Consider the following 13,106-nt stretch of genomic DNA (forward strand, 5'->3'; position numbering starts at 1 on the left):
CACACAAAGACCCAACAAAGGAGAACTTCAGACTAATTTCCCTTATGAATATTGACGCAAAAATACTCAATAAAATTCTGGCAAACCGAATACAAGAGCACATCAAAGCAATCATCCACCATGATCAAGTAGGCTTCATCCCAGGCATGCAGGGATGGTTTAATATACGGAAAACCATCAACGTGATCCATTATATAAACAAACTGAAAGAATAGAACCACATGATCATTTCATTAGATGCTGAGAAAGCATTTGACAAAATTCAACACCCCTTCATGATAAAAGTCCTGGAAAGAATAGGAATTCAAAGCCCATACCTAAACATAGTAAAAGCCATATACAGCAAACCAGTTGCTAACATTTAAATGGAGAGAAACTTGAAGCAATCCCACTAAAATCAGGGACTAGACAAGGCTGCCCACTCTCTCCCTACTTATTCAATATAGTTCTTGAAGTTCTAGCCAGAGCAATCAGACAACAAAGGGAGGACAAGGGGATACAGATCGGAAAAGAAGAAGTCAAAATATCACTATTTGCAGATGATATGATAGTATATTTAAGTGATCCCAAAAGTTCCACCAGAGAACTACTAAAGCTGATAACTTCAGCAAAGTGGCTGGGTATAAAATTAACTCAAATAAATCAGTAGCCTTCCTCTACACAAACAGAAACAAGCCGAGAAAGAAATTAGGGAAACGACACCCTTCATAATAGACCCAAATAATATAAAGTACCTCGGTGTGACTTTAACCAAGCAAGTAAAAGATCTGAACACTATGAACTTCAATACTCTGAAAAAAGAAATTGAAGAAGACCTCAGAAGATGGAAAGATCTCCCATGCTCATGGATTCGCAGGATTAATATAGTAAAAATGGCAATTTTAACGAAAGCAATCTACAGATTCAATGCAATCCCCATCAAAATACCAATCCATTTCTTCAAAGAGTGAGACAGAACAATTGCAAATTCATCTGGAATAACAAAAAACCCAGGATAGCTAAAATTATCCTCAACAATAAAAGGACTTCAGGGGGAATCACTATCCCTGAACTCAAGCAATATTACAGAGCAATAGTGATAAAAACTGCATGGTATTGGTATAGAGACAGACAGATAAACCAGTGGAACAGAATCGAAGACCCAGAAATGAACCCACACACCTATGGGCACCTGATTTTTGACAAAGGAGCCAAAACCATCAAATGGAAAAAAGATAGCATTTTCAGCAAATGGTGCTGGTTCAACTGGAGGTCAACATGTAGAAGAATGCAGATCGATCCATGCTTATCACCCTGTACAAAGCTTAAGTCCAAGTGGATCAAGGACCTCCACATCAAACCAGACACACTCAAACTAATAGAAGAAAAACTAGGGCAGCATCTCGAACACATGGGCACTGGAGAAAATTTCCTGAACAAAAGAGCAATGGGTTATGCTCTAAGATCAAGAATCGACAAATGGGATCTCATAAAACTACAAAGCTTCTGTAAGGCAAAGGACACTGTGGTTAGGACAAAACGGCAACCAACAGATTGGGAAAAGATCTTCACCAATCGTACAACAGATAGAGGCCTTATATCCAAAATATACAAAGAACTCAAGAAGTTAGACCGCAGGGAGACAAATAACCCTATCAAAATATGGGGTTCAGAGCTAAACAAAGAATTCACAGCTGAGGAATGCCGAATGGCTGTGAAACACCTAAAGAAATGTTCAACATCTTTAGTCATAAGGGAAATGCAAATCAAAACAACCCTGAGATTTCACCTCACACCAGTGAGAATGGCTAAGATCAAAAACTCAGGTGACAGCAGATGCTGGCGAGGATGTGGAGAAAGAGGAATACTCCTCCATTGTTGGTGGGATTGCAGACTGGTACAACCATTCTGGAAATCAGTCTGGAGGCTCCTCAGAAAATTGGACATTCCCCTGCCTGAGGATCCAGCTATACCTGTCTTGGGCATATACCCAAAAGATGCCCCAACATATAAAAAAAGACACATGCTCCACTATGTTCATCGCAGCCTTATTTATAATAGCCAGAAGCTGGAAAGAACCCAGATGCCCTTCAACAGAGGAATGGATACAGAAAATGTGGTACATCTACACAATGGAATATTACTCAGCTATCAAAAACAATGACTTTATGAAATTCGTAGACAAATGGTTGGAACTGGAAAATATCATCCTGAGTGAGGTAACCCAATCACAGAAAAACACACATGGTATGCACTCATTGATATGTGGCTATTAGCCCAAATGCTTGAATTACCCTAGATGCCTAGAACAAATGAAACTCAAGACGGATGATCAAAATGTGAATGCTTCACTCCTTCTTTAAAAGGGAACAAGAATACCCTTGGCAGGGAATAGAGAGGCAAAGATTAAAACAGACACAGAAGGAACACCCATTCAGAGCCTGCCCCACATGTGGCCCATACATATACAGCCATCCAATTAGACAAGATGGATCAAGCAAAGAAGTGCAGGCCGACAGGAGCCAGATGTAGATCTCTCCTGACATACACAGCCAAAATACAGCAAATACAGAGGCGAATGCCAGCAGCAAACCACTGAACTGAGAATGGGACCCCTGTTGAAGGAATCAAAGAACTGGAAGAGCTCGAAGGGGCTCGAGACCCCTTATGAAAAACAAGGCCAAGCAACCAGAGCTTCCAGGGACTAAGCCACTACTTAAAGACTATACATGGACTGACCCTGGACTCTGACCTCGTAGGAAGCAATGAATATCCTAGTAAGAGCACCAGTGGAAGGGGAAGCCCTGGGTCCTGCTAAGACTGAACCCCCAGTGAACTAGATTGTTGGGGGGAGGGCGGCAATGGGGGGAGGATGGGTAGGGGAACACCCATAAAGAAGGGGAGGGGGAGGGATTAGGGGGATATTTGCCCGGAAACCGGGAAAGGGAATAATACTCGAAATGTAAATAAGAAATACTCAATTTAATAAAAAAATAAAAATAAAAAGAGAGTGAGAAACAGAAATACAGACTGTAATATAACTTTTTCTATTATAATCATCTGAATCTGTTTGATGAATAGCATAACTTTTTGTTTAATACATTGAGTATGTTTAGAAAAATAAGTTATTTTCAAAATTAAGTGATCTATAATGAAAATTCATTTTTCCCTGTAGCAATCCTATAAATGATAGACTTTTACATCCTACCTTGAGATAGCCAAAAGAATGCCTTCCTACTTTAATATGATTAGCATTAAGAATGTCTATTGTAAACAGAAAAGCTGTGCTCCTCATCATCTCCCTGTTTCAGATATGGTCCTTGACCAGCAGGTCAGCTCAGGCCAGCTGAATGAGGATGTACGCCACAGGGTCCATGAAGCCCTGATGAAGCAGCATCATCACCAGAGTCAGAAAAAGCTCACTAACAGGATTCCTATCGTCCGATCTTTTGCTGATATTGGCAAGAAACAATCAGAGCCAAATTCCATGGATAAAAATGGTAAGTGCTCTTTTGTATGTACTATAGGACCATAAACATTAAATTCTTTCTAGTACTTAAAACCTTTTATCTGAAAATTGTTTATTGAAATTAATATTGTTTTAATAGATTTGTTTCCTTTTGTGTGTACATATATATGTATACATATACATATATATTACATATAATATATACACAAAATACACTGTATATTGGTCTTATTTTATCATTAAATTTTATCAAAAAACTTGTTTTTAGAAAAGCTTAAAGAAAGTAATATAAACCATGTCTAATTGTAGTGGCCTTCTAATTAAGTCATCTACTTTGTAGAAACAGGTTTTCTCATCTTGGCCATGGTCAACAGGTTTTATTACCGATAATAAAAGAGCACAGTGCTCTTTACACTGCAGCATCTCTGTGTGCAGGGAGCCCCGCCACATCTTCACACCACAGCATACTTGAGCAATATGACTTCCTAGTTACCCTGCTCTTTTGTTTTCTCCTTGGATGAATTTAGTCATTCATCATTTACATTGGGAAATTGCTTCAAATTTTGTTATCATAGCTTCATAAAGGAAAATGAAGTTATCATAAAGATATTATGAATTTGTTATTCTTGTATCAGCTATAAATGCTTCTCAGTTGTAAAAACAAAACTTAGTGACAGGAATGTAGCCCAGTCAGTAGAATGCTTGTTAGTGCTCAGTGTCTCACGTTTTATCTGTCGGACTAAGTAAGCGGTATATACTCACACAATTTCAGAATTTAGGTAGAAGCTGCAGAAAGTTCAAGGTTAACCTCAAGTACATAGAATGTTCATGATCAGTCTAGCAATAAGATGTTGGTTTAAAAAATCAAAAAAAGTGAGAATATTTTCAAATGATTTTTTAGAAAACCTGACTTATGCAAAATTGACCACAGTTACATGGACTGACAGAACAACATATTTCTGTGATTTTCTTCCCTTTTCAAACATTTCAGATATACTTTACAAATACATGAAGATAAGTTTCCTTTAGACTCTGCATTATGAGGGATTTTCATACTACTGAGTCAAATGTACAGGAACAAAAGAAATACTTCAATGAATAGTTCAATTTGTTTCAGTGTATCTTAAAGTCATGAAATACATTAAATCTCAGGATTTAATGCTGAATAGTAATGAATGATATATTTCTAATTGAAAAGTCACAACTGGAATATTTGTTTTCTATCTAGGTACTATGAAAGAAGCGTATCTTTCGTTGAAAATCCCTGTGACCGGGTAGACAGAGTTCTCCCTTTTCTTATTCTAGAAGGCCTATTCCTCTCGTTCCTACTCTGTTACCCTTTGGTGTTCTCAACTCTTGTCTGTGTTGCTTCGTGTTTCTATATTGGGTGTCTGTATGAGAATGTGTTATCCATTGATTACACACTATAAAGCCAACAAAGGCGGCTGAATTTTTGTTTTTAATTTTTAATAATTCACAGACATGGAAATGAACATGGAAGCTGTCCGTGACAGACAGTAAAGCACTGGTATAAAGCATAGACGCGTGTTTATGGAAGTGTCTCATGTATGCCATGGCGAATACCCACTTACGTTAGTAGTTTCAAGTGACTATTTGAAATGTAGTACCAACGCTGAGACAAATACTATATTTAGATTAATTCATATTCAAAATTATAATTTGATTTAAAATGTATATATTAATGTGAAATTGAAGATTTTATTATTTGAGATAGGGTTTACTTTTTAAAGGGAAACTTGAAGACAATTTTATTAGATTTTAAGAAGAAAACCCCTGGAGAGACAAACTTACGATAAGTTCTGGCCTCTGCCTAGGGAAAGGGAGACCATGCTGTTGAAGCTATTGCTTTAACAGTGCAAACCAATTCAGAGATTTAGTAATTTTTATGGGTGTTTTAAGTTTTCTTGATTCTTAAAAATCTTTTTAAAATATTCCATGTTTTAATTTCCAGAAATTTTGGAAAAATTTTGGACAAATAAACAGTCTTCGTCTCAGTACTTTTTCCGACATCAGACAAGAACGTGTAGACCAAACTGTGTTACTGAAACAGCTAGTCCTCATACATTGGTGCATTTCTATAGTCTTTACTTCAGTTTTCACTGAGAATAATGTTTGTATTTAAAATATTTGATACACTTTAGGGAAAGGAAAGAAGAGGTGGAATTTACTGACCTGACCCTATTTGTCATGTGCAGACCTACACTCACTGCTGACTTTGAAACTCCATTACACTAAGGAGAGAGGACAGAAGCACAGCTGTGAATCACAGGTCCACATGCAGATGCAGTAGACACAGCATCACAGAGAGTACCTTTGTTTTATCTGTGAAACGGCTTAGTTTTTCTAAAAGCTAGAATCTGAGTAATTCTGTTGCCATCTGTACAGTCAACCTTTACATGAACACATACAAATCTTTCCAGGGCATGTGTTAGGGTAATAGACACTTGGAGGCACTCATAATAAGATTCATATATCCAATTAAGTATTGTTGTGCAGCATCCTGTCAGCAGTGCTTTCTAGGCCTGGGCTTCCAACGCCTCCTCATGACTCTGTTTTGCTTCCTCACACACTTTACATAATTATGTGTTCTGAGAAGTCTGAAAATGTGTATAGACCTCAGCAATTTAGAAGTAAGGCTCCTACCCACAAGTGAAAAAAGTGCGAAAGACCTTTACTACTCAGGCTCTCAATCTACTCGTGCACTCTATAAACTGACAAACGAGATAAACAAAGAAATTGGAACTCAAAAGCATATATACAGAATTGACATTCTGTTTCAAAACATGAATAGAGACTTAATTTTTATGGTGTAAGAGTAAAAGGGGATGCAATGGAATCCTACCATGCAAAAGCATAAATGTAATAGTCTTTTTATTAAAAAAGAAAACACTCGAGCAAAACATTTTTACTCAGAAAAATGGACTTTTCCTTTTTTAACACTGTAAAATTAAAATTAATAGAGGGTTTTCTAAAAAACTTGACAACAGAACAAGCTTTCTTTAAAAGAAGCAAAGATATAGAAACAAATTATCTACCTTTGTTTAGTGTGTTTTTGTTTTAGGATCAAAAATTTGAAATGTCCTTAAAAAATGAAGTGATATTTACATAATGAAGTCTAAGAAACATTTAGAATGAAGTTTCTGTTTCCTTAACTGACTGCTCTTGTATATGTTACTTGTTCTCTCAAGGATTAAACATCCAGATACTGCATTTCAAATGCAAGTCTTCTTTGTTTTATATGTTACATAAAAAAAATAATATATTTTCTTTCTCTTTTTTCCCACTCCACATTTTCTGTCTGTTACTTTTCTTTAGCGATTTGTGATTTTTTTCAATCTTACCTACAAATTCTCTGATGTATACATGTATGTATGTATGTAAATATTTTTGGTATTCTGCACATTATCCTCAGGGTTAAGATGCAAGATGCTATGGATTCACCGTGCATTTTTAATGCCACCATGCTGTGTTTAACTTTCACTTTTCATTAAGCATCAAAACTGTGAGAATTAAATGATGATTCTGATGTTTCAATAGAAAGTGACAGTTACATTTGGCAAAACAATGGCAAAAAATAATAGAAAATTGTATTTACTTTGACATTAGAACCCTGAAAAGAATACTGAAATGAAAAATATCAAGACTATTCAAGTCATTTCTTGATTCTAGAAACACATTTCAAACACAAATGTGACTTGAGTTAGATGATCAAGAAACTAAACTACATTAATGCTTCTATTTGTCATTTCTGTCACGCATTCCCGTACACATGGAGTGACTTACATTGCAATTCTGTAATTTTCTGATTACATATTTTTTATAATTCTTGGGGCTCATGGCTTCTGTAGCATAGAGTATCTTCACACCCCCATCCATTACTACTAATCTCTATTTCTTCTCCTACTTCCTGCCTTTTCTCCCTCCTAGTTAGAATAATTTCCAGTTCTCATTTTTATTTATAACATGAAAATAGTTAAAGAGCTTCTGCTAATTTCTTCTAATTTACTGTTGAGAGTCTTAAGTGAAGAACACTTAGATTTAGAAGGATGGGCTATGTGTTGAGTATCTGACCTGGGTAGGTTGAAGCCCTTCCTGTAGTGTACATAGATGTATGGTTAATGATATTTCCTTGTGGTTTTTAATTTGTTTTACTGCCTTAAAGTTACTTTTCTTATAATGCTGCACTTTTATTACCAGATACATGATGCCTTTATGTGTTTAGATATTCACTTTATTTATAAAGCATTGTATTATTGTAAATAATATAGTATGTAGTATTTATTCCTCATAACAATCTACTTTGAAAGGAGAAAACTAGAATATTACTTCTTAATGTTGCTTGAGAGAAAGCACATTAAGAGATTCCTATATATGAAAATGTGAACAATTCTACTGTTAAAAGAAAATTGAAATTATGTTAATTATTAACATGGTTGGTGTATATGTTTTGAGGCTGTATTGTCATTGAGCTATGAAAAATTGACTACATTTTAAGAACAAATATATTTCTAAGATAACATGTTTAAGGTTTTAATTTTTATTTGAAACTAATTATTTTGAGGCATATCAAATTTCAACAATTAATGGCATGAATACTCTTTCCATTTTTGAAGCATAGCTCACCTAATCCTAATTTCCTAAAGATTTATCTCTTTCTCCATGTTCTCTATTTCCATAAAATGTATTGTTGCACATATATGTAACTTTGTCATTCATCTCTATATTTCTTCATTTTGCTCTGTCTTGTGTCTGTCTCTAACAGGCTCATCTCATCTCTGTACCTCCCTCATCTCCTACCCTTTGGGTATCTAAATGCGTTGAAGGTTCTGAGGTAGTGTAACCATCCACCTTGGACTCTAGGATAATAGTACTGTGCCTCCATGTCTTCACCCCAGTTTCCTTCTACTGCACAGGATTTATGTTGGATTAACCAATAATAAAGAATGATATATGTAGGAAATAAACTATCTAATGATTTGATTTAGGCCAGGTAAAAAATGTAAAACTGTTATTTTATGTCATGCATTCACAAAGTTTACAGATAGGAAAGAGCTATATGTAAAGCCTCAAATACGATTCAAAGAAAATCAAACAGGTGCTAATATACATGCTATACACTCTACACTTTAATTCATATATAATAAAACAAATTAATTTTTATTAAAAATAAAGAACCATATATTTAACAGATAAAGTAATAGTATAAATAAACTTAAATGTTGAATAAAAAAGGATGGTGTTATATTTCTCAAATATTTACATTTAAATAGTTATAGACTTTAATCAGGTTTTGAATAATATTCATGCAATCTAATAAAATTACTAAGTTAAATGTTTCTTCATGGCATTTTCATGCCTTAAGATTTACATATTTTAATAGTTCAGGCAATGTAAGTTTTCAATATCATTTGATTATATGAATTTTTATCTGAGCATTTACCAGTGCTCATGGTGTAGGAATGAGAAAGAAACAGGCAAAACTACTTGTTTGTAAGTAATTAGAAAACTAATAATATATTTGCAAAGTTTCTAAATATGTAAGGATTTATTTCTAAATTTTTTATATTTTCCCTTAAAGAGGAAAATATCCTTGCAAACTCTTTTCTATTCTTTTAGAAAATAGTCACTGTGCCTAAAAATTGTCATTTATAAATGACATTTTTTCTTATAGAAATTGTATTAGAAATATCCTTCTCTATATTTGTCCATCTGTTTTATGTGACAATCTTTGAGTTCATGAAGTGTGTTTTGAAATCTAAGCCCATCATCTTCTTGCAAGTGGTGATACTTGAATTAAGTAGACTTCAAGCCAGGAGTTATAGTAGACAGCTCATTATGAGAGCTATTCTATGGTCTGAGGAATCTAGTGGTTCTGTGGACTATTACAATGCATGCATTTTAACTTCGTGTATATAACAAAATATATAAGAGTTTATTTAAAGTGTTGTAATTTTTCCCTAAATAACACAAGCTAACCTTTTAAACTTAATTCTTAAACCCACATATTTTCTGTGCCCTACAAAGTTGTCAAAACTCTTTATTTATATTATTTTACTTTAATAATTTAATGTATAGTTTTAGAAGAAGCACTTCTAAATGATTCTAAATTCAGATTTTAAATGCTATTTAAACTTTGAGGGACTTTATATGTGACAAATATTGTCATGCATTTTCTAAAGTATAGAAGATACAAATACGTGTGGTTTCCATACCTTTATAGAAGATGGCTGCACTGTAGTGCACATTCTTCCCTCTCTGCAGATTCTCTGAACTTGTCTGTACTCTTGAAATACACAGCTCTTATTGTCATCCAGTGTGCTTCTTACTTGACATTCAAAACTAGGTCATTATTGAAATCACTTAAAATATTCAGAGACTGTAGTTCTTAATTCACTTTCTGATTATCAGTTTTAGAAGGTAATATTTTATACTTTTAATTCTTAAAACATGAGTAGCATAGAAGAGTAAATTTCCAGATATATTTATTACAATTATCCAAAAATTGCAATATATATGAAAGAAAAACCAGATTTTTCAAATTATAACTTCTAGCATATTTGCTATCTGATTCAATCTCATCAAAGTTGGTTTTGTATTGGGTTGACTCTTTTTATGTGTTTTCTTACAGCATTATGTAAGTGATATTTTATGTAGCTGCTGACTACATGGCATAAATAATTATAAGAAAACATATATTTTATTTAATTTTTCTTAACATGAGTCTTACCACTTAATTTTACAGAACATCTAATAAATTTAGGTTTAAATATAGCTAATGTTCCAACTCATGCAATTATGGAGAAATGTTGTGAAACTGGGGATTGAAGACATCTGTTAGTAGCACAAATGCATTATGTAAAGGCTTTTTAAAAATAACAGTTATTATTTTGAGAACAGTAAGTTGAATGGCTGCTTATGAACAATTCAGTTGTAGCTGTGCATTGCAGGTAGAGATGGGAGAATGTAAAGTTTTTCTGACTTCCCTTGAAGGGTATTCATTGCCCTGAATTATGTATTCAAAATTGAGAATCTGTGTCCATGGTTTGAGGTGAACTCACTTTAAAAGGTCATTAGATCTTTACCTTCACAAAATTCATTGTTTTTTTGTTTTGATGGAAGCAGAAAAATACTTAAATTGTAGAATATTAAATCTATTCCTTTCTAACAAAGTGATTTTAATGCAGAAAATGTTATCTATTAACAGATGATCTCTGACTGTCAGACTTACAAGTCTAAGCAGTGAAATTATATGAACATGTAAACTAAGTAATTTTGGTTTTAATCATCTTTGTTGATCAGCAAAAAAATTTGAAGAAAAAAATTCCGACACCATTTAAAGGAGTTAGAGAAGTTCAGAATTGGCAGGATCCGGGGCGGGGGGGAGATGAAGTTGAATTCTGATTAAAACTGAAATGGCATCATGTAGAGAGAAAAGGTAGGCACAGAGAGTAGGTCCCGTGTGTGAGATCTATGAATGTAAAACACAGATTTTGAAGCCACTGAGTTAAAAATGCAAAAATAGTCACAGCTTCAACACTGTATTGACATTACCCACTTCACAGCAAAAGTAAAAACATGGTCAGAGGGTAGGCTGAGCAAAGTGGGTTAATCATAATTTACAGCCAACTGTGGCGTATTTAAGGCTGTTACATAGTAAATGATGGAAATTAATGTCTTCTGGTCACTGTCACACCCCATGTGATCCTGCAAACTAACCTCACCTTGCATACAAGGGAGAGACCCACATCATAATTGTAATTTCAGTAACATTCATGAAACACCAGTGCAGCGCTGGTTTAGTGACCGTTTCTTCCATAATAGATAAATAGCAGAGCTTATGTAACTGAATAGGTATAGGCACAAAATCACATGTGTTTCTAATAAGCTCCGTTTCTAACTTTCATTGCTAAAGAACACAGTGATTTGGATTTTTAAATGTAATAGAATGAAAAATATTTTGAGCACTTACCAGTATCAATCCTTTTTTATATTGTCAAAAATTCTTCAGAGTTTAAAAGTTATGTCTTTTAAAATATATGCAATTCATTTTTATTTATATTTAGAAATCAAATGTTAGTTTATGGTTAAATTTAATTAAATTTTGTAGGCATCTTTTCATCAAAGAAATTAACCATTTAGTGTTTTAAATTGATAATTGGCTTAAATGTTCTTGATTGATTTCTCCCATTTCTATCTGTAACTGATAATCTTTGTATTGATATAGTTCCATTTAATTGAACGTTCATGCTTACAGCATAAGCTTGTTAAAGTTTCTACTGAGTTTGGTTAAATTGGAGTTCACATTTCACCTACTATAAGTAGTTGTCTGTGTTCTGCAATAACAATCTCTTTTAGCAGGTCAGGTCGTTTCTCCTCAGTCTGCTCCAGCCTGTGCTGAAAATAAAAATGACGTCAGCAGGGAAAACAGCACCGTAGACTTCAGCAAGGTAAGTGCCCCTCTCCTCCGCTGAGGAAGCTGCTAAGTCCCTAGTAAAACTGCTACCTGTGGACACATTCGCATGCCTTTACTTGCTTTCTTAGCTGAAGCCTGAAATTGTTATAGACAAGTGTCAGAGTTCAGTCTCCACGCAGGACTTTGCCCGTTTGAGAAAACAGATGTGTAAATTTTGAGAATCTTTTGGATGTAGCCACTCAGAGTAACGCTTGCAGTAGAATAGACAAGTGAACGTTGTAAGGAGCTTATTCTGTTGTATAAAAACATGTGCTTGATTCCCTCCTCAAAATCACCCTCCCGTTATTTGTAGAAAAACAAGTCTTTGATATAAGTCTCTATCATTGTATTTGGGGAAAGTCAGTGAAGGAAACCCTCAAAGGTAAAATTAGCAGAACTTTGAATAAAAACATATAGAAGGGTTTATTATGGTGAAAGCTACTTCGAGTTGAATTTGATCTAAATGAAATAATTTGTTTAAATTTATACTGAAAAAATAATGAGTTAGCAAAAATGAAGGGATTTTGGTTAATATGTTCCCGACTTTTTATATGCGCTACAGTAGCTATGGCATAGCAACCGTTGAATAGAACAGAAAAGTTTCAATATTGATCAAGAATAAGGATGTTGAACCACATCCTTTTAACTGAGTGGCTGATAAATATTTTGATAATGCTCTTAGCACTAGCAATAATGGGAGGCAGTAGGAATGGTCTTCAGTCTGAGGAAGTAATCTAATTCAAAGTTCTGAAAGGATTGACAGAAGTCAGCTTCTTGGACCTGTTTTAGCTTCCAGGGATGCTATACACCCTAGTTCTGTGCATGCTTTCCCTCTGCTGCCTGGAGCCTCTTGTGGGAGCATGATGTATGAGCTTAAGTCTGTTAATTATGCGTGCAGGGACTGGGAGGCCAGCAAAAAGGGCATACTAGTCCATGTGGGATGAAACAAAGGCTTGACAAAGGACCACCACACCAGCAGGAGAGAGAGGTGAGGGCACGCGGGCGGGCTCTACTTCTACAGTAGTTCAAAGCTCATTTCACTGTATGTAGGCATGCAATTCAAATATTAAACCAGTTTAAATGTGTTCCATCTGCCACTCTAAGAGTTATATTTTTAACGCATTACCTCATCATTCATCTGCAAGTTATAATAAATCTGTCACAAACTGCCATAAATTTAATTTC

The 13,106-nt window shown here is 34.6% G+C and overlaps 1 protein-coding gene across 13 annotated transcripts in view; it reads left to right on the forward strand.

Moving 5' to 3' along the window:
- Window positions 1–13,106, forward strand: part of Slc4a10 (solute carrier family 4 member 10) — a 316,713-nt gene that overhangs the window by 214,437 nt on the left and 89,170 nt on the right. For 6 of the 13 annotated variants that reach the window (XM_063283270.1, XM_006234277.5, XM_006234275.5 and 3 more), the window contains exons 6-8: window positions 3,291–3,479; window positions 11,825–11,916; window positions 12,820–12,909. In XM_063283270.1, coding sequence (XP_063139340.1) covers window positions 3,291–3,479; window positions 11,825–11,916; window positions 12,820–12,909 — 371 coding nt within the window. The remainder of the gene's footprint in view (window positions 1–3,290; window positions 3,480–11,824; window positions 11,917–12,819; window positions 12,910–13,106) is intronic. The other 7 variants (XM_063283269.1, NM_178092.2, XM_006234276.5 and 4 more) reach the window with 3 other exon arrangements.

This window comes from Rattus norvegicus, chromosome 3, assembly GCF_036323735.1.
Source record: "Rattus norvegicus strain BN/NHsdMcwi chromosome 3, GRCr8, whole genome shotgun sequence".
Taxonomy (NCBI): Eukaryota; Metazoa; Chordata; class Mammalia; order Rodentia; family Muridae; genus Rattus; species Rattus norvegicus.